Below are 21287 nucleotides of genomic sequence, written 5' to 3' on the forward strand. Positions count from 1 at the left end.
TCAACGAAGGGGTAGGAGGAGAACTATCATTCACGTTTGTATCCATTTTCACTTCTTCTTCCCGTTCAACATTACTATTTGACGCGGGATGAAAGTCCCGAGTACCTCCACTATCAGAACTCATGCCACCACTGCACAAACACACGCAAGCTAGCACTCGAACGCAGGAGTAAGTTCTAGAAGCTTCAGACACCGAACACGAAACCTCGAACACAACGAACCGTACGGTACGATGTCGCGGACGAGACTATCAACTCTCTATGTTATTCTAGCTCGTTGGCTGCGCGGGTTCTCTCCAGTAGGCCGTGAACCCACATTCAATATTGCCAACTGCCGGCAACGCAACTGCCAACCTTGGATTACATCGTGATTAAATTTGTTTTTTGACCGTACAACACCATGTATTAATTTTAGGAAGAATATGCGGCAGATATGATTGATTTCAGAGAATGAGTATGTACAAGCCCTAATAACTTGATATGCCTTGCTGATCACTTTGCAATACATATCGTATTTAATGCGATCAGTTACAAATAGTGTAGGACGACAACCAGGAAAAATCATCAGTGTACGTGTAATATGTCATCGTTTTACGTGTACATCCAAAAAAAGGAAACACTGCCCTTACGTGAAACGTGGAATATTTTCATGTAAGGGAAAGCAACTTGGCAAGTTTCGACCCTGTCAACTACATGCACTCCATAAGGCATAACATTTAGGTTATCAAGAGGATGGGCAATGAAGGAAGTCAACTGGTGGGGTTGGAAATAGATGACGAGTCTATAGAAGTGACTGAGAATTGGGTTCATCATTCTGCCAGTGTAAGCACAGGGAATACTTCGCAGATATCAGTTTTTATCTGTCCAGTTTTCTCGGGAACCTCTAAAGGTGGACCTCCACCTCTCATCCAGGCAGCAAAGGTATGAAATATCAATATAATGGAACTGAATATTATTATTATTATTATTATTATTATTATTATTATTATTATTATTATTATTATTATTATTATTATTATTGTTGTTATTATTATTCTTTTATGACCGCATAGGATCACTTTAGTCAGTCCGTCGTTCAGGTCTCTTTGAAGGGATTGTTCGGGCTTTGCGGTCCTCCCAGTACTTCTTCAGACGCTCCTATCTTCGTGCCCTGTGTAGCCAATAACCCAGTACTCTAGTTTCTGCATTTTGTTTGAAAGTTTTGGACTGAGATAGAGCTGTTGGAAACAATCTACGAGGAGCTGTTATGAGAATCAGTACAGTGAGAGTTACTGACCTAGCCAAGGTTCATAAAATTGTGTAGCTCATTTACTCAGGGTTAATGACTGTATTAACTGAGTGAAAGTACCTCATGGAGACCACTGTATTTACCAAGGTGTTGTTTTTTTTGTTTTTTTTTTTTTTTTTTGCTAGTTGCTTTACGTCGCACCGACTCAGATAGGTCTTATGGCGACGATGGGACAGGAATGGCTAGGAGTGGGAAGGAATCGGCCGTGGCCTTAATTAAGGTACAGCCCCAGCATTTGCCTGGTGTGAAAATGGGAAACCACGGAAAACCATTTTCAGGGCTGCCGATAGTGGGGTTCGAACCTACTATCTCCCGAATACTGGACACTGGCCGCAATTAAGCGACTGCAGCTATCGAGCTCGGTCAAGGTGTTGTTATGTCTGAAGATTATCATTGGGGTACTCATATTTAATGAGGTTGTAAATCAAAGTTTCAGATTTCTTCATATAGGCTAGTTCTGAAAGTATTTATGTGATGTAGCAAGGATGTAAGAGCAGATGGCGTATAACTAAAGTCACTTTTTAAGACCCCAATAAGACTAGCCTATGGCTCAGTATCAGCACTGGCTGATTTCTGACAGTAGAGGTATGTTTAGAAAATGTTGCCAAATTTGGGTTGGAAAGTCTTGGGAGTAAGGAGACGAGCTGCCTGTCTAAGCAGTATGTTCTGAGCTGTCAATGGAGATAGGGTGTGGAATGACATTGGTAGATGTATAAGCTTGAGTGGAGCTTTTAAAGGTAGGAAAGCTCTTAATATTAAATTTGAATTGGAATTCAAGAGAACAAATTGTAGGAAGAAATTAACTCAGGGATTGGAATAATTTACCAAAGGAGATGTTAGGGAATCTGCTGTGTGGGCAGTAGCCCTAAATGAAGATCATTGTTGATTGATGATACATAAATAGTTACCTTTTTTAGTCCCCTTTTTTTTCCATGACCATGAGGATAGTAGGACATGTAGCAGTTATTGTCATTTGGTATCGAGGTGCGTCAAGTTACTAATCACTTGCAGCGCACGGTTGCTTGAGTTGTTTTTTTCTTTTTCTTTAATTTTATAGCCTGGATTTTAATCCGTCAAAATATACGTTTTGCGACTATTCATTTTATGTTGATTGGTAGTAGATAATATTTTGGTGAGAAACAAGGGGATTGTCAGCTGCTCACAACATTAATGAAAGGAAGATATTTGTCCCATTCAGGAATGAGGGTATTGATTTAAAATAAGGTAAGGAGAAGGGAGTAAATGGAAGGTGGCGTAGGCATCATAAACATTATTCCATTAGGATGAGAAGATAACAATGAGTTGACCTAGAGAGGTCAAACAAAAAATAAGAAAGACAAAGTCTGACGCTTGTAAACAAAAGGAAATCCAGACTCAGTTGAGACATTATGATTGCTACTCTGTTATCACAGACAGGCGTAATGTTTTAATCCATCCTGAAATGTTGCCTGTGGCAGTGTTCAGCATATTTAATTTTGTATCCACATTGTCTTTATGAAATGTTTTTTCTGAGTGTTGTTGGATTTGCAATTTTACTGTCCATATGTGTTTGGACATCCTTTTGACAAAGATTGGGAGAGGAGGCGTAGAATTTTAAATCTGATACTATCTCAGGATTTCTTAAATGGAAAAGTTCGGGAAAACCTCTCTGAGGATGGCTACAGGTTATGATGAGATTTAGAGGCCCCATACATGTACAGTTTCGCCTTCTGATCGACCTGATCAGTTGCAAATTGAAATGCAAAACTGACGTGTATAACGTGGCCGGCCAGCCAACTGTTTGGACTGTTGGACTATGAGAATTCTAACTGCAGGACATGGCGCCTGGCAGATGGAATGGATGATTATGAGGGAATCATGGCCGACCAGCAGTCCAAATGCTCAGTCAATCTAGTCTCTACCTGGATTGTGAAATGTTGTCTTTCTCCTGCATTGCATTCTTGGCCAATGTGGTCAAAAAGCTTTTTATCTGAATTTATGGAGAGGTTCAGAGATCTCCCTCCACTGTGAAAAGCAAAAATTAAAGTGTAGGTCCATCCATACGTAAGTAATTGTGCCAATTTTTTAGTACACTTGTGTGGCCTTGCAACAAATTTATATGGGTATAATTGTTCTGATTCAACCACTCTTTCCTCCATACTCTGCATTGTTTCCATTCTCTCGTCTTAAGACATGCAGTTGCTGCATGTACAAGCAGTTCATCAGCTGATATTTTCCCGATGAAAAACGTGTGCACATCTACACTCAACCAGATTACAGGGTGGACTGAAGACGACGTGACATGACATGACATGACAGTGTGATCTGCATGTGTGTGACTAGGAACTGGAACAGATAGGACTGTCTCAGTTTGGCCTGTCAGTTCAAACTGAAGATGAAACTGTACTATATACTGTATAGTATTGCTAATTGCTGCAGGTTTCTTGTTGAATGCCTCTACCATCTGAACTAAGCTTGCAAAGACTTCATATGTTGTATTTATTTATCTAGAATTTTTTTCCTCCTTCATCTCAAAGTTCTGTGAGACTAATTTTTTAAATATTTACTTCACTATTGTTCACGAAACCTAGAACATCAAACAGGAATTACACTATGATGTTTGTTTTATCAGTATGTGAACATTGGACAAAACTGAAGAAACTATATAGGCATGAAGTTTGATTTGTCATATATATGCAGTTAGACAGCATCATGTCAGGGATCTATCCCAGATTGTCTTTCTGTAATATGGTCTAATGGTACAGTGAGAAGGAGAATTGATGATCAGCCAGACAGTACAAATACCAGGTGTTCTTGTGAGACAGATGTACAGGCCTATCACCGATTTCGAGATAGGGATCTGCGCTCATATGGCCGTTACTTAAACAGCAGTGGTACATGTAAGTTAGGGAATTTGTAGGGAAGGGTTATAGGGAGGTACGTTTAGGGAAATTGGGTGGTCTAGCAAGAGGTGATAAGGGTACAGGGATCTGGAAGTAGGGATGACATAAAAATGTTAGTGTTGAACTGTAGAAGTAATGTAAAGAAAGGAATAGAATTAAGTCATTTAATAGATAATATACTTACCAGATATTTAAAGACCGGGCGAGTTGGCCGTGCGCGTAGAGGCGCGCGGCTCTGAGCTTGCATCCGGGAGATAGTAGGTTCGAATCCCACTATCCGCAGCCCTGAAAATGGTTTTCCGTGGTTTCCCATTTTCACACCAGGCAAATGCTGGGGCTGTACCTTAATTAAGGCCACGGCTGCTTCCTTCCAACTCCTAGGCCTTTCCTTTCCCATCGTCGCCATAAGACCTATCTGTGTCGGTGCGACGTAAAGCCCCTAGCAAAAAAAAGATATTTAAAGAATTAAAGAGTTAGAAAACCGAGCTCGATAGCTGCAGTCGCTTAAGTGCGGCCAGTATCCAGTATTCGGGAGATAGTAGATTCGAACCCCACTGTCGGCAGCCCTGAAAATGGTTTTCCGTGGTTTCCCATTTCCACACCAGGCAAATGCTGGGGCTGTACCTTAATTAAGGCCACAGCCGCTTCCTTCCCACTCCTAGCCCTTTCCTGTCCCATCGTCGCCGTAAGACCTATCTGTGTCGGTCCGACGTAAAATGACTAGCAAAAAAAAAAAAAAAAAGAGTTAGAAATGTCTGTGGAAGTAAGGATAAATTGAATCTAGCAAAGAAGTCAGCTAAGGATAACATGATAGCAAGCATACTTGCCAGTTGTACAAATTTTATTGAAAAATGGAAGGGTATGTATAGGTACTTTAAGATACTTTAAGGTAGAAACAGGTTCCAAGAAGTACATTCCAGGAATCATTAATGAACAAGGGGATTGTGTATGCGAGGAACTTAAGATGGCAGAAGTATTCAGTCAGCAGTACCAGTATGTAAAGATTGTTGGTTACAAAGATAATGTCCAGATAGAGGAGGTGACTAATAGGTACTGTTACAGGGATACTGTGGTTTACAAGGTAAAAGAAGGTGCGGGCATGAATGGGTGGATATACGAAAATCGAAAGATTGATTTAAAACTTTAAAATTGGCAGTTTTATTTCTTTCCCTTTTTTCTTTCTTTTCTTTTGAGATGATAACTTTGAACATAAGCAATTCGCTAAGCGAATAACAAAATCTCAGGTACCACAATGAGCTCGAGAAGGAATATAACGAATTCATAGAACAATTAAATAACATTAATTAACAATACGAGCTTGAAGCTCCTACCTTGCCAATGTGACAAGAGCAACCACTGCTCCCTTCAATAATATCTCTTACAAGAGCACCTTTGCTCCACAAAATTATCTAGGAGACTAATCTCCAAACATTATACTATTCCAGCCTTCCAAGTGCACCATTCAACCTTTACATTAATAGGAAAAGCATCTTTGCTCTAAAAATTTACAGATGAATCTATTACATGTTATGTGTCTCATTATGATAGCCGTATTGGAGTACAGAATGTAAAAGTCTCAAACAAATTTATTAAAAAACCACCATTCCAATACTTTACAATCTTTAAGTTTAAGATACAAATATTACATATATGTTAAAATGGGACATGTTTTGCTTAAGCTTTGTAAGCATCTTCACCCATACTTAATCTAAAGCTAAGTCAGGGCCTGAAGTGGGTTCCTCATTAAAGTATACAGTAATACATGCTTTAATACAAGATAAAACAGTTATAAAACTCTAGTCTGTGGAGAAAGCGATGCTTGAATGCAACTAAAATTCAATAATGAACTTGTCATAGTATTATATGTACATTGAATGAATACTAGTGTTTGTCTTAAAAAGTACAAGTTGGTTATTTGTAGAACGAGACATAGTCATAATGATGTGACATACATTTGGATTGTACAAATTATTTGATATTAATGAAGCATGGATTAATTAAAATATTGAAAAATAAATCTTCAAACGTTGTTGATTGAGAATCAGGTACGTAGAATTACAGTAGAGATGTTAACTCCCAAGTGGTTGCGTGATAAGGTCAAAAGGCGCTTGAAGCATCAGTATAGAAGTGTTGTATCTCCTTCTAGAATAATCTTTGTAATCGATTGTAGTTGTGAGCTGTCTAGCGTAGATTCAACAAATAGGGTGCTCAATAAAGCCTTAGATGTGGGAGGGTTTTCATCACGCGCTACATTGCGAATTCTCATTCTACAAATAACCAACTTGTACTTTTTTAGACAAACTCTAGTATTCATTCAATGTACATATAATACGATGACAAGTTCATTATTGAATTTTAGTTGCAGTTAAGCATCGCTTTCTCCATAGACCAGAGTTTTATGACTATTTTATCTTGTATGAAAGCATGTATTATACTTTAATGAGGAACCAAGTTCAGGGCCCTGATTTAGCTTTAGATTAAGTATGGCTGAAGATGTTTACAAAGCCTAAGTGAAACATGTCCTCTTTTAAGATATATGTAATATTTGTATTTTAAACTTAAAGATTGTAAAGTATTGGAATGGTGGTTTTTTAATAAATTTGTTTGAAACTCTTACATTAGGAATCTATTTCCAGAAAATTCACACTTCCTAAGCCTATCAAAGGCACAAGCTACATTTAGCAAAATCAAACTGCTCAACAGTCTAGTATCTTTAACATTGACATAAATGAAGTTAAACGAGGGGTAATAAGTACCCATTCTACGTGGTCTTTGGTGAAAACAAAAGGTTCAATTACTGGCCTAAAAACCAAAAGGGTAAGGAGACATTCCTAGAAATTTACATTAAATGCATAAAACCCTTTTTGGGCTTATGGCCTGACGTTACACAGGCTAAGCATATACTGCTGAGGTGACTAGATGGAGAAAAATATTTAAGTTAAGAAATTACAAGTTACAAAATCATAGTCACCTCAAAATCAAGTTGAGAGGGAATACGAGAGGGTATCTCACACTCTATTCCCTGTTTTCGGTTAAGTTCTTTAGACTTGTTTGAAACTTACATTTTAAGAAATTGAAGTTACATTACTAAAGATTCAAAACCTTCCTCTCGAGCTAGCTGAGAAAGACTATCAGATTTTAATCAGGATCTGCCATTATCTTGAGCTGGTGGACCTCTCGAAGATGGACGAGGCGCCTCTGCCTCCTTTATAAACACACTCTAGACTGGAACGATCACTAAGACAACCTGATCCGAAAATGTGCCAGCATTTATACCCAAGGGGAAAATTCCAGAAAACTCTGGGCTAAGGCCTGGCACACCCCCAATTCTTATTGGATAATCAAATAAATACCAGAAAATTTTGATTGGTAGAAAAATAAATGTACGTAATTTTTCATTGGCCAACATCATAAGTTGGCGGGAAATGATAGAAGTGTTGTAAACTTTTGAAAATCAAAAAACAAACTCCAAACATTCCAGTTTAGGAAACCATTACATATAAAATTACTCTAGAATTTTAATAGTTCATCTTCACACCAAAGGTCACAACATAAGTTTATGGTAGTGACATCTGTTGAGAAATGTTCAGACTTCTTGTATTAGTTGTTGCAAACTTCATATATCAGATGGCATTCTCCAAGGCGCTTAATTTAAATGTACAGGGTGGGTGTACCTCTGGTACACTAACGAAGTATTGAAATTTACCTATGATAACAATGACATTTACAATTAGATACAAAAGTTAAAAACTAGAAAAGCAGCTGAAATTGATAAGATTTATGGGGATATACTAAAGACAATGGGTTTGGATATAGTAACATAGCTGAAGTACTTATTTGATTATTGTTTGCATGAAGGAGCTGTACCAAATGAATGGAGAGTTGTTATAGTTGCCCCTTTGTATAAAGAAAAGGGTAATAGACATAAATCTGAAAATAAGAGGCTTGACATGCATTACTTGTGAGCTATGGGACAGCATTTTTTCTGATTACTGTATATTAGACATGTGTGCAAAATTAATAACTTGTTTGATAGAAGGCAGTTCGGGTTTAGGAAAAGGTTATTCCACTGAAGCTCAACTTGTAGGATTGCAGCAAGATATAGCAGATATCTTGGATTCAGGAGGTCAAATGGACTGTATCGTGATTGACCTGTCTAAGGCATTTGATAGGGTGGATCATGGGAGACTACTAGCAAAAATGAGTGCAATTGGACTAGACAAAAAAGTGACTGAATGGGTAGTTATATTTCTAGTAAATAGAACTAAAAAAATTAGAGTAGGCGAAGCTTTATCTGACCCTGTAATAATTAAGAGGGGAATTTCTCAAAGGAGTATAATTGGACCTTTATATTTTCTTATGTATATAAATGATATGAGTAAAGAGGTGGAGTTAGAGATAAGGATTTTGCAGATAATGTTATTCTGTATAGAGTAATAAATAAATAATAAATAAATAGTAGTAGTAATAAATAAGTTATAAGATTGTGAGCAATTGCAAAATGACCTCAATAATGTTGTGAGATGGACATTAGGCTACGGTATGATGATAAACGGGGTTAAAAGTCAGGTTGTGAGTTTCACAAATAAGAAAAATCCTCTCAGTTTTAATTACTTCATGATGGGGTGAAAGTTCCTTATGGGAATCGTAAGACCTGGGTGGGTAAAGAAAGATCTTCAGTGGGGTAATCACCTAAATGGGATTATAAATAAAGGGTACAGATCTCTGCACATGGTTATGGGGGTATTTAGGGGTTGTAGTAAGGATGTATATGAGAGGGCATATAAGCCTCTGGTAAGACCCCAACTAGTGTATGGGACCCTCACCACGATTACTTGATTCAAGAACTGGAAAAAAATCCAAAGAAATGTACCGGTAGCTCGATTTGTTCTGGGTGATTTCCGACAAAAAAGTAGTGTTACAAAAATGTTGCAGAGTTTGGACTGGGAAGACTTGGGAAAAAGGAGACGAGGTGCTCGACTAAGTGGTATGTTTATCTAAGAATTAGCATTAGGATTAATGGTCCAATGGTATGATGATAAACGGGGTTGAAAGTTAGGTTGTGAGTTTCACACATAGGAAAAATCCTCTCAGTTTTAATTAATGCATTGATGGGACAAATATTCATTAATAGGAAGGAGAGTTACGGATTGGAATAACTTACCAAGGGATATCTTCAATTGATTGGGTGGACCATTAAACCTAATGCTAATTCTTAATTAAGCTGTATCAGTACGGATCTATATGACGGAGTTTGTAAATTGCAACAATAAGTGGTATGTTCCAAGCTGTCAGTGGAGAGGTGGCGTGAAATGACATCAGTAGACGAATAAGTTTGAGTGGTGTCTTTAAAAGTAGGAATTATCACAATATGAAGATAATGTTGGAATTCAAGAGGACAAATTGGGACAAATATTAATTAATAGGAAGGAGAGTTAGGGATTGGAATAACTTAGCAAGGGAGATGTTCAATAAATTTCCAATTTCTTTGCTATCATTTAACTAAATGCTAGGAAAACAACAGATAGGGAATCTGACACCTGGGCGACTGCCCTAAATGCAGATCAATATTGATTGATTGATTGATTGATTGATTGATTGATTGATTGATTGATTGATTGATTGGGGTTCCACAAAAGTGTTGAGTGTTTTCAACACATTTTTTTTAATTTTTTGGCATGTTTTGATACGGTGCCAAATTTCTTTACAATTAGTTAATGTTAACCCTTGCCGCCACTGGACCTAAATATCCAAATAAGACTAAAATACTGAAAAAAGATATGTATTCTTCTATCCTCATAAACAGTTGAAATTAACATATATATATATTTGCAAATATACGTAAATATAATTAAATAATGTTTAAGGTAAGTCATCTCCGCAAAGACCATGAAGGTGCTTTGAGGGGTGGAAGATAAAGGCTTCCACCATCCATAACCTCGGCAATTGATGGAGTAGAGTGGTTAGTTTTACGCCCGGCCTCCTTTGCCCGGGCTGAAGATTTAACCTGGTAATTTCTGGTGTAGACTGACCATATGTACCTCTGGAAGTGGAAATGTTTTTAAATTTTTCGACTTCCTGATGGGGAATCAAATCCACGTCCCTCCGGGTGAGCTGAGTATGCCTTTACCACCTCGGCCAGGGAAATAATGTATTACTATATAATAGAATAATACAAAAAGTGTTAAAAACACTATAAATCAGTACCATTTTTAGCACAGTATTCTTTACAGTGTCTTTTCTGTGGTGATCTTGCATACATTACTAAATGAATTATCTTTGATCTCCATCAGCTGTTAAGAGTCCATTAAAATCTTGCATTAACTTTACTTTTCGCCCTGCCGTATCATTTACCACCATAAAATTTTTCATAGTCTCTTTGGCATTAAGGTAGGAAATGTTATCATGCCAAAAATCAGGATCTATATTTAAGAAATCTAAATCTATACTTCTTCAATGTGTCCAAACTCTTGAAGTCAATTCCTTTACCTGTGTAAAAGATTTCATATGTAATCTTTTAATATAGATTTTGATATCCCTTTCAGACCTGAAAGAAAACTGGAGGTGTGAATTTTTGTTTGTATGTCAAAAACTTACTAAAATGCTCCTCAATACACATATTGATAGTTTATTTTACAAAATAAAAACTAACATCCGAAAAGCAGGACCCACACAATTGTGCATATCAAAATTCAAAACCTCGTTGTATCATATACGATGATGTATCTGCAAAATTTACGTTCACTAACCAATGTACACACTTCATTGAATATATTCCGGTATTCAGTAAAGCTTCTAGATTAATATACATGCAATAAATAAATACTTAATTTTGGCACTACTGCTTCCCGTCATCTCGCCGATCAACTGTGCTTTTTAAACTCTTCTTCCTTCGCCCTGGCGGTCAAGCGCATACTAAAAGCAATTGAAATACACGCCACGAGTCCCGCACAATCACTGCAGTCCGGTCTAGCGCCGAAAAAACATCAAATACGGCCAGGGATAACTAAAATACGAACCCGCACAATTGTGCGTACTCGGTCTGAAAGGGATATATTCTCAATAGCTCGTGCTAAACGGCTAAATTTAAATTTATAGAATTATTATCTACATAAAAAGTTTTCGAACTGTACCAGGTAGAACAGTGTACTACCTCCTTTCCGTTACCAAGGTTTCCCGCTTCAGATTTCAAACCATAGATCTTTGCTAACCTTAACACCAAACAGTGACACCATAAAATTCTCTTCGTTTAAATACCATAAGTGCTGACAGAACTTCTTTAGAGCACTTTAAGACACCCTTGCATTTACTTTTTCATACTGTTTTAACTTTTTCAACAAGCACAAGTCACTGTATGATCCAATTACTGATGAACTTAGAAACCACCACTTTGCATATGCTTTTACCACAAACAAACAAACAAACAAACAAACAAACAAACAAATGTTCTTTAGGCCATCCAGTTCACGTACGCTGACGAACAACTGAGAACGAAGGAGGAACATCTTCAATGAGTAAGTTCCTTTGGCCATCCATCTTGCATGACATAAAGCTTCTAGATTCGAGTCCACAGTTGCTCCCGAAAACATGATGCACAATTCAGTGAGTTGATGTTAATAATTTTTCAGGTGTTCTTCTTTTAGTTGTTTTTTGGAAAAATATAAGCGCTTCTACAATTTCAACACTGCTGCAAGCCTCCTGTAAATGTTCATGCCCTTCTTCATAATTTGCTTTTTCCATGGTATTCCACTTTTCTCTTACATATGATGACAGCAAGGGAATAACAACATCTATCTTCCTGTTAAATATTCCAGCAAAGTATTAGCTCCACTGAAATGACCTGTATTGCATATAGTGGTGTCACATTAAAGAATTTGAACTTTCTTGTCAATTCCCCAAATCGCAAGTTATGAATCTCATTATAAACCATATTGGTTTTCAGAATATAGAAGTTACAACATTAATTGAACCACCTTTCCAATACATAACAATCCTTATATTTAGGGTATAGGGCCTAACCATTATACAGATATTAGAACTAGGGCATGTTTCACTTACTCTTAGTTAGGATCATCAGCTAGAAAAGGACTTAAACCAAAGATAGGTTAGGGCCCTGTACCCAGTTCATTATTATAAAATGTTCCATAAGGTCTAATATTACATTGATAAAAACTAATTTTAACTATTTAAAACCAGTCAGTAAGACTATATTGTGTCTATTAAATTTTTTTGGTGCATTATAGCTCTCAAAATATGGACGTCAGCGAGTGACAATTACAGCGAGCAATTAGGAGAGTGGAACAGTGGACCTTAGAACATGGCTTTTGGTTTCCAAGCGCAAAGACCTCTGTTGTACACTTTTGCCGGAAGCACATTCTTCACTCCCATCATGAACTTTATTTAGGGAATGTTACTCTTCCTGTAATTGACACATACCAATTTCTTAGGCTCCTTTTCAATATCAAATTATCGTGGGAGTCACACGTGCAGCAGTTAAAAGTGAAATGTGCTAAGAAGCTTAATATTCTGAAGTTTCTTAGCAGCACTACTTGGGGGCAGACCGCACTCTGCTCCTATGATTTTGTATGGCACATATTTTATCAAGGTTAGACTACGGTAGTGCAGCATATGGATCAGCAAGGCAAAGCGTCTTTGCGAAACTGAATTGCATTCACCACAACGGAGTTAGGTTGGCAACGGAAGCTTTTCGTACAAGCCCCATTGCTAGCCTGCTTGCTGAATCTGGTGTGCCGCCTTTACACCTGAGGCGCCAGCAAATACTTCCGTCCTATGCTGCAAATTTGTGACAGATTTCACTTCACCCAAGCTATCCTTGCATATTACACAATGGAAACCATCGTCTGTACGCTGTTCACCCTCAAGCATCGCAGCCAGTTGGAATACGCTCAGATAGCAGTCACAGATTATTTTATGTACCTTCGGTTCCTTGTCTTGTCAGACGACAAAGTAGGGTACCTCCGTGGATAATATGACAACCTGAAATTATTCTTGATTTGCACACCGGCCTGAAGGAGAACAGGGACACTTCCATTTATCTGAGACTCTTCCTGTCCATTGTTGGCTGGTACCCCAATTCGTTAGTTGTTTTCACGGATGTTTTGAGGGCAGAAGTGGGAGTAGGCTGTGTGTTCGTTGTCGACAATAACAGGTTTCTTTTCCCTCTACCGAAAGTCTGTTGTGTGTACTCAGCCGAGCTCTATGATATCTGTGAAGTACTGCGGTACACACTGTCCGATGAGCGCCAGCACTTTCTGCTGTGTACCGACTCCTCGAGCGCGCTACAATCTATAGATACATATTTCCCTTGGCACCCTCTGGTGCAGCAGATCCAGGATCTGCTGGCCGGGTGTTCACATGCTGGCACCAGAATTATATTTATGTGGCTCCCACGCCACATGGGTGTAGAGGGAAACGAGTTAGCTGATAAGACTGCCAAGGAGACTGTTACATTGCCCCCGTTGCCTTACAGGGTTCCAGCCAGTGATACTTGCTCTCAACAGAGACATTTGGTTATGTCCCATTGGCAGATGGAGTGGCAGGCTACCCCTCTCCCAAATAAGCTGGGAGCGATAAAAAGAACTATGAAGGTATAGAAGACTTGGCTTCGGGCTTCTTGGAGAGAAGCAGTGGTATTATTTCTTCGGATCGGTCACGGCGTAGTAACACACTCCTACCTCATGAAAGGTGAACCCCCCCCCGGTGTATACTTGCGGTGGTCATCTAACTGTGGTACACATCCTTACGGAGTGCGTGGACTTTGCTGATCTGCGCCGTAGTCGAAAACTCCCGAGTGCCATTTCCCTTATCCTACAAGATGACGAGCAGTCAGCAGACCTCGTCATCTGTTTTATGAGGGATAGTGGCCCTTTTTTTATTGTGTGTAAGAGTGTATTTTCTATTAGTGTATTTTTGGTAACTCAGTTTTGTCCTATTGACAATTTTAGTTCGTGTTTGTGTATTTTAATATGTTATTTTAACTTCTAACTTGAATGGTATATATCTCTATACTTCAAAGCAATGCCTTATTCCATTGTAATCTATATTTTCTATAATTTTATCAGGAAATAAGGCATTGCGAATTAGATGCACTGATTATTTTATTTTCATAATCATTTGTTTTAAGTTCTAGTCAGTATATATTTTAAGATTTTAATTATCATGTCTTTTCGTTCTATCTCGTACCATTACGGGCTGATGACCTAGCTGTTAGGCCCTTTAAACAACAAACATCATCATCATCAAACTTAGGAAGACATTTGGGAAACGATGCTGATAGCAGACCAGGTACAGCTCGTGGAAAGAACATAATTGAAAATCTAGGGCATATGAGGCCAAATCAAGATGGCGGACACAATCTCCCAGACAAGCTAGAAAATTTAAATTTTGCAGAATTATAGCTTGTAGCCTGTAACCTATGGAAAAATTCCAGGATATTCAAATGTTTAAATATCGAAATATGGAGGCAATTTTAAAGACAGTGCAGACCTTCATTTCGATGTAATTGGTTGTGAAATGGTAAGCCATATCGCAAATCCCAATTTGGAGTGATCTACAACTTTGGTCTTATGACTTTTTGTCGTATCTTGATCCTTTATATGTTAGATAGTGCTGCATTGTTTGATTGTAGGTAAATGCTGTAATTTTTAGATGTATAATTTATAGTTTGACACACTTATTTGAATGATGAAATCATCAAATTCGGCATACACTTTGGCACAAAAAATGGCCATATGTGAGCCAAATTTTATGCTTCCAGCTGCCACATAAGTCTGCAAAAGATAAAGGAATATGTGAAAACTGTACCCTTATTTCACCCTGTTCAAAGTTTCTAACTCAATCTAGCAGACATAGAGAAGATACAAGAAAATATCATAGGACCATCCATGTAGATTAAAAAAAAAAGAAAGGCGTCTGATTGCACAATCCGTTTGTTGATAAAATGTACTATTTAGCAGCAGTTAATATATGTATACATACATATATTGAAGTCGACTTGTAGCGATCTAGAAAGGTGGGGCTGCCATTATAATAAAAACTCCCCTAATCGATAGTGACTGTCAGTAGGAGAAGGGTCTGCATTTGTAATCAAAACTCCCCTCATCGACTGTGTTTGACTGTAGGAAAGGAGGCCTGCGATTATAACGGAAACTCTCCAACTCCATTCATTGTAACTGGCATTAGTAAATCGGACCTGCCATTGTAATGAAAAATCTCCTTCTCAGTTTGACTGGCAGTAGACAAGGGAGCCTGCAATTTTGGTCATATCTCTCCTACCTGATTTCATCTGTCAGTTGGCAAGGGTGCCCGCCATTATAAACAAATTTCCCCAACTAGATTGTGACTGGTAGTAGGCAAAGTGGCCAGCTATTATAATTGAAACTCCTCAACTCGAATGTGACTGGCAGGTAGGACAGATGACCTGCGATTATAATTAGGAAAGATGACCTGCCTTTATAATTAAGAAAGATGACTTGCCGTTATGAGTACTTCCCAACTCGACTGTGACTGGCAGTAGGAAAGTGTGCCTCTCATTATAATGAAGACACCCCCAATTCAATTGTAACTCATAGTATGCAAGGGGGCCTGCTATTTTAATGAAAGCACCCCAACTTGATTGTGACTGGCAGTATGCAAGGGGGCCTGCCAATATAATAAAAATTCCCAATCTCGATTGTGACTGGCAGTAGGCAAGTGTGCCTGCCATTATAATCAAAACTCCCCTAATCAAATGTGACTGGCATTAGAAAAAGAGCATGTCATTATAATGAAAACTCCCCTATTCCATTGTGAATGGCAGTAGGCAAGTGAACCTGCTGTTATAGTAGAAACTGCCAAACTCGATTGTGTGTGGCAGCAGGAAACTAGGCCTGCCATTATCATCAAAACTCCCCAACATGCACCTTACATTTGAAATAACTTACGGGGACCTCCCTGTGGTGTTTCTCGGATTATGCTAAGAGACCTGCAGTTTAATAAAATTTTACTCACTGTGTGTACAGTAATACGAGGGTTGGGGCAAAAGTCATGGCAACTATTTATTTCTTGAAGACACCAGTCCGGTTGGAAAATGTGACATATACAGATGAAAGGACAAGGTGTTAACTACATGTGTGGACAATGAATAGCACTGAAATATCGTAACACACTAATTTATTACGGTAGTATACAGGGCAGTATGGCCTTCTCGGTGCCAAAGAATGACAACACAGTACACATAAAGTTGACATGACAAACCTGGGCCTAAAGACCCTTAAAGTAGTCCCCTGCTACTGACACCACACGCTGCCAATGATGTGGGAGGCGCTGAATACCATCTGCCTCAGCATTTGCTGCACCATGTGTGAATCGGGTCACCTGTTGGCGCACAGCATTAGCAATGTCCTCTCGTGTTGCAAACCGCCTACCACGTTGTGGTTCCTTAATCTTTCGAATCGGCAGCCCTGAAGATGGTTTTCTGTGGTTTCCCATTTTCACACCAGGCAAATGCTGGGGCTATACCTTAATTTAGGCCACGGCCGCTTCCTTCCAACTCCCAGGCAACAACCACCTACTCAATACAATATATTCCATCAACTGACTGATTTCACAGCCCTCGCTGCGCTACTACCAGGTATCACAGAGTCATATGTTGTTCTGCATACATACTATGCCTGCGGAACTTCCACACGACACATATATGTTTGTGATCCGTTCACATATCTACAAAAAAAAAGTAGTTGCCATGACTTTTGCTCCAATCCTTGTATGTAGAAATTCATGTAGGCGTACTATGTAAAATACCGTAGCAAAGCATAGGTACATTTTCTAGTATGCCATATAGGCAATAAAATATTGAAATATGATGTATTTATCAAAATCACAAAAATATTCAGTTATATGCACCATAAAATCATTTTCAGATAACTGAAAAGTCCATTATTCGTACACATAACACTAGCCAACATGATTTGGCGGTAAAATAGAAAATATGTAATTCTTATGGAAATCGCTGCCCTGATTCCGAAAATGATGCTATTTTTTTCCTATCACATTTTGTTTTGACGCAATTCGGTGTTTTAGTACTTGTATGAATTCGTAAGATGTTGAGAGATGTTCTCGTGCAACTTTTTTTTTTAGAATACAATTATGTGATTTGATTTATTATTTGCATTTTTATTATAGGTTTATTGCTGTCAAGATAACAGTGTTGCTTGAGACGGGCTCCAAGAAGTACTGGTACGTGTCTAGTGCGTCTTTTAAAGTTCACATTCAATTAATTGTAGGCCTATCGTGTGCGCGAGATTTAATGTAATTTCATTTCAAATTGATCACTAATAAGTGAAGTTCTAGTGTTTTAACACCATCATGGCTAGTGTTTCAGAGGTGCACAGAAAACAGTGTAAACGAAGTCCTCAAAAGTTTTGTTACATTTGTGGAGTTTGTGTTCGATTCCAAGGTGCATCAAATAGACTCGTTTGTAAAGAAACTTTATTTTTCTTACTTCAAATTGAAAGTTGGGGATCAAAACAAATCTTTCGCTCCTCTTATTGCATGCAATACCTGTGTCGAGGGACTACGTTACTGGTATGAGGGCAAACAAAACTCAATGCCGTTTGCTATACCCATGCAATGGCGAGAGGAAAAGAACCATCATGACGACTGCTATTTTTGTACGACCCATGTTGTCGGTTACAATAAGAAAAGTAAAAACAAAATTAAATATCCGAATCTCAAGTCAGCTCTTCGACCAGTTCCTCATGGACCTGACTTACCTGTACCTATTCCATCTACTCACTTGAGTGAGGAACGTAGCAGTTCATTGCAATCTGACGATGAAGAAATAGATTTTGAGCCACATTAATATGACACATCTTCAGACAAATTCACGCAATCCGAATTTGATGATCTGATAAGGGACTTAGAGCTAACCAAAGAAAAAAGTGAATTACTTGGTTCAAGGTTGTATGAAAAGAATATGTTCGCACACGGTGATACATTTTCCTGGTACCGAAATCGTGACAAAGAATTCCGAAAGTATTATACTCAAGAAGATGAACTTGTATTTTGTGCAGATGTTTCAAATCTTCTACGTCAATTGGGAGGGAAAGAGTACGATCCTAGTAACTGACGTGATTTTATTGACTCTTCCAAAAAGAAGTTTAAAGGCTGTTTCGCTTCATAATACAAATGTTCTGGCATCCATACCACTTGCACTCTTCACAAAAATGTCTGAAACATACGAGACCTTAAAGTTGGTGCTTGAAAAAATTAAATATCACGAGCATGGGTGGTAAATTTGTGGTGATTTGAAGATCATTGGATTGTTGCTAGGACAACAAAAAAGGCTATACAAAATTTCCCTATTTCCTATGTGAATGAGATAGCAGAGCACGGGTTAAACATTGAGATACCGGGCGAGCTGGCCGTGCGCGTAGAGGCACGCGGCTGTGAGCTTGCATCTGGGAGATAGTGGGTTTGAATCCCACTATCGGCAGCCCTGAAGATGGTTTTCCATGGTTTCCCATTTTCACACCAGGCAAATGCTGGGGCTGTACCTTAATTAAGGCCACGGCCGCTTCCTTCCAACTCCTAGGCCTTTCCTATCCCATCGTCGCCATAAGACCTATCTGTGTCGGTGCGACGTAAAGCCCCTAGCAAAAAAAAAAAAAAAAAAAAAAAAAAAAAAATTGAGATACAGTGAATTGGCCAGAATGGAAACAACTACAACCAGGATCCAAAAATGTCTTTAATGTAAGTCTTATTGACCATAAAAAAATTCTACTTCCACCCTTGCACATCAAATTAGGATTGATGAAACAGTATGTCAAGGCATTAGATAAAAGTAGCCTATGCTTCCAATATTTATCCACTAAATTTCCCTCATTATCAGATGCAAAACTCAAAGAGGGTGTATTTGATGGACCACAGATTCGTAAACTGATGAAGGATAAAAATTTCACAGACACGATGACCAAAATTGAGAAAGAGGCTTGGAATGCATTCAGAGATGTAGTGACCAAATTCCTTGGCAACATTAAGGACCATCAATACAAAGAAATTGTAAGGAAAATGTTGGTAAAGTTTAAGGAACTTGGTTGTAATATGAGCCTTAAGCTTCATTTCTTAGGTTCGCATCTGGATTATTTCCCTCCAAATTTAGGAGCTGTCAGTGAAGAACAAGGTGAAAGGTTTCATGAGGATCTCAAAGATGCAGAACGACGCCTATCAGGGACGTTGGGATGTGAATATGATGCTCGATTACTGTTGGTCGATTGCACGAGACGACCCTTCTAGAGATCATTCAAGAACTTCAAAAACCCGGAAATTCCACGGAAAACGGAAAAAGACGGAGGTGTGAATCTAACCTGCACATAATGTAAGTAACAAAACTATGTATGTTTAACCATGTAATTTTTATTCAAGGTACGGTTATATTAATTTAAAAGCAACTGTACAGCTGAAACTAAATAGGCGCTTTATGCTTCAGTTTCACGAATTTCAATATACATTAAAAATATAATACAAACCATCTACTTGCTTACAAAGCAGCATTTATGTATATTTAATGCATGATTACGTTTTGCAAGCTGAAATCTACATTAATATATCAAATTTAATCAATACTAAGTATCAACAATTTTACGTAAGAACAAAATAACATTTTGTAAAATTGCCACTAAACAGATGTGATACACCAAAACTAATTGTTTTTCTCGAATTCTGTGTTAAGAAATTCATAAAACCTACCTATTTTCCTTTTTACCACACAAAGAAAGTGGTTTTTTTTTGCAGGCTAGTGTAATGTATAAGCATATGTTTTTAACCTCTAAGAAAAAACATGCAGATGCATGAACTTCCGGGCGCTAGTTATTAGCCAGCAAACATTAAATATTGTTTCAGGTTATCATTGTTATTGTAGCATTTTGGCAATAATAATAATAATTTAAACGTATACTCTTAAAATAGAAAAACCGTTGAGTGCTTAGAGTGTGATTTTAAACCAAATATTTTACCAATTATTGTGCATCATAACAGCTGGCCCTGCAGTCTGGGGGTAGCATGCCTGTTTCTTACTCAAAGGCCCACCTGGATTTGAGGGCTGGTTTGAGGTCCACTCAGACTACATGATTACAATTGAAGAGCTACCTAATGGTGAGATGTGCCAGCCCTGTGGTGGAGGGGTAGCGTGCCTGCCTATTACCCGGAGGCCCCGGGTTTGATTCCAGGCCAGATCAGGGATTTTTACCTGGATCTGAGGGCCGGTTCGAGGTCCACTTAGCCTACGTGATTAGAATTGTGGAGCTATCCGACAGTGAGATAGTGGCCCTGGTCTAGAAAGCCAAGAATAACTGTCGAGAGGATTCGTCATGCTAACCACATGACACCTCAACATCTGCAGGCCTTCAGGCTGTGCAGTGGTTGCTTGGTAGGCCAAGGCCCTTCAGGGCTGTAGTGCCATGGGGTTTTTCTAATGGTGAGATGGCAGCCTCTGTCTAGAAAGGCAAGAATAATGGCTGAGAGGATTTGTCATGCTGACCCAGCATCACCTCATAATCTGCAGGCCTTCGGGTTGAGCAGTGTTCGCGTGTAGACCAAGGCATGTGTGGCTCATTTGCATAACTTCATTTAAGGGATGAAATTCATGGTGTTCATTGTCACAGCAGCAACATTTGCTTCACTGAATACAGCAGTTTAATTTATTGGACAATGTATAGCCACTAACGTGTGTGGGAGTCGATACTGGCAAGTTTGGTTAAGGCTTCATTCTGTATGTTTATTTTTAATGATTTTATCTATGTTAAATTTTTGTTTATTTTTCATGGCTTTACCCGTATTGGATATTTCATCTTTTATGGTTTTAGCCCTGTTAAATTAATAACTATTTGCCATCCATATCTGTTTACCATTTCAAGATCTGGACAAATAGAGGCATGAAATTAAATGCCTGCAGTCTATTATGCCAACATTTTCTGACTTGACTCATATATAAACTGTACCATTACGTCGTCTTCATTAACGATACTTCAGTATACAATACTTTTTTTTTTTTTTGCTATGGGCTTTATGTCGCATCGACACAGATAGGTCTTATGGTGACGATGGGATAGGAAAGGCCTA

The 21287-nt window shown here is 38.4% G+C and overlaps 1 protein-coding gene across 1 annotated transcript in view; it reads left to right on the top strand.

The window, feature by feature from the left end:
- The first annotated feature begins 466 nt into the window (after positions 1 to 466).
- LOC136858167 (protein-associating with the carboxyl-terminal domain of ezrin) overlaps positions 467 to 21287 on the top strand; it is a 200696-nt gene continuing 179875 nt past the window's right edge. Inside the window, exon 1 of the mRNA XM_067137518.2 lies at positions 467 to 920. Coding sequence (XP_066993619.1) covers positions 732 to 920 — 189 coding nt within the window. The 5' untranslated portion in view covers positions 467 to 731. The remainder of the gene's footprint in view (positions 921 to 21287) is intronic.

This window comes from Anabrus simplex, chromosome 1, assembly GCF_040414725.1.
Source record: "Anabrus simplex isolate iqAnaSimp1 chromosome 1, ASM4041472v1, whole genome shotgun sequence".
In the NCBI taxonomy this organism is placed as follows: Eukaryota; Metazoa; Arthropoda; class Insecta; order Orthoptera; family Tettigoniidae; genus Anabrus; species Anabrus simplex.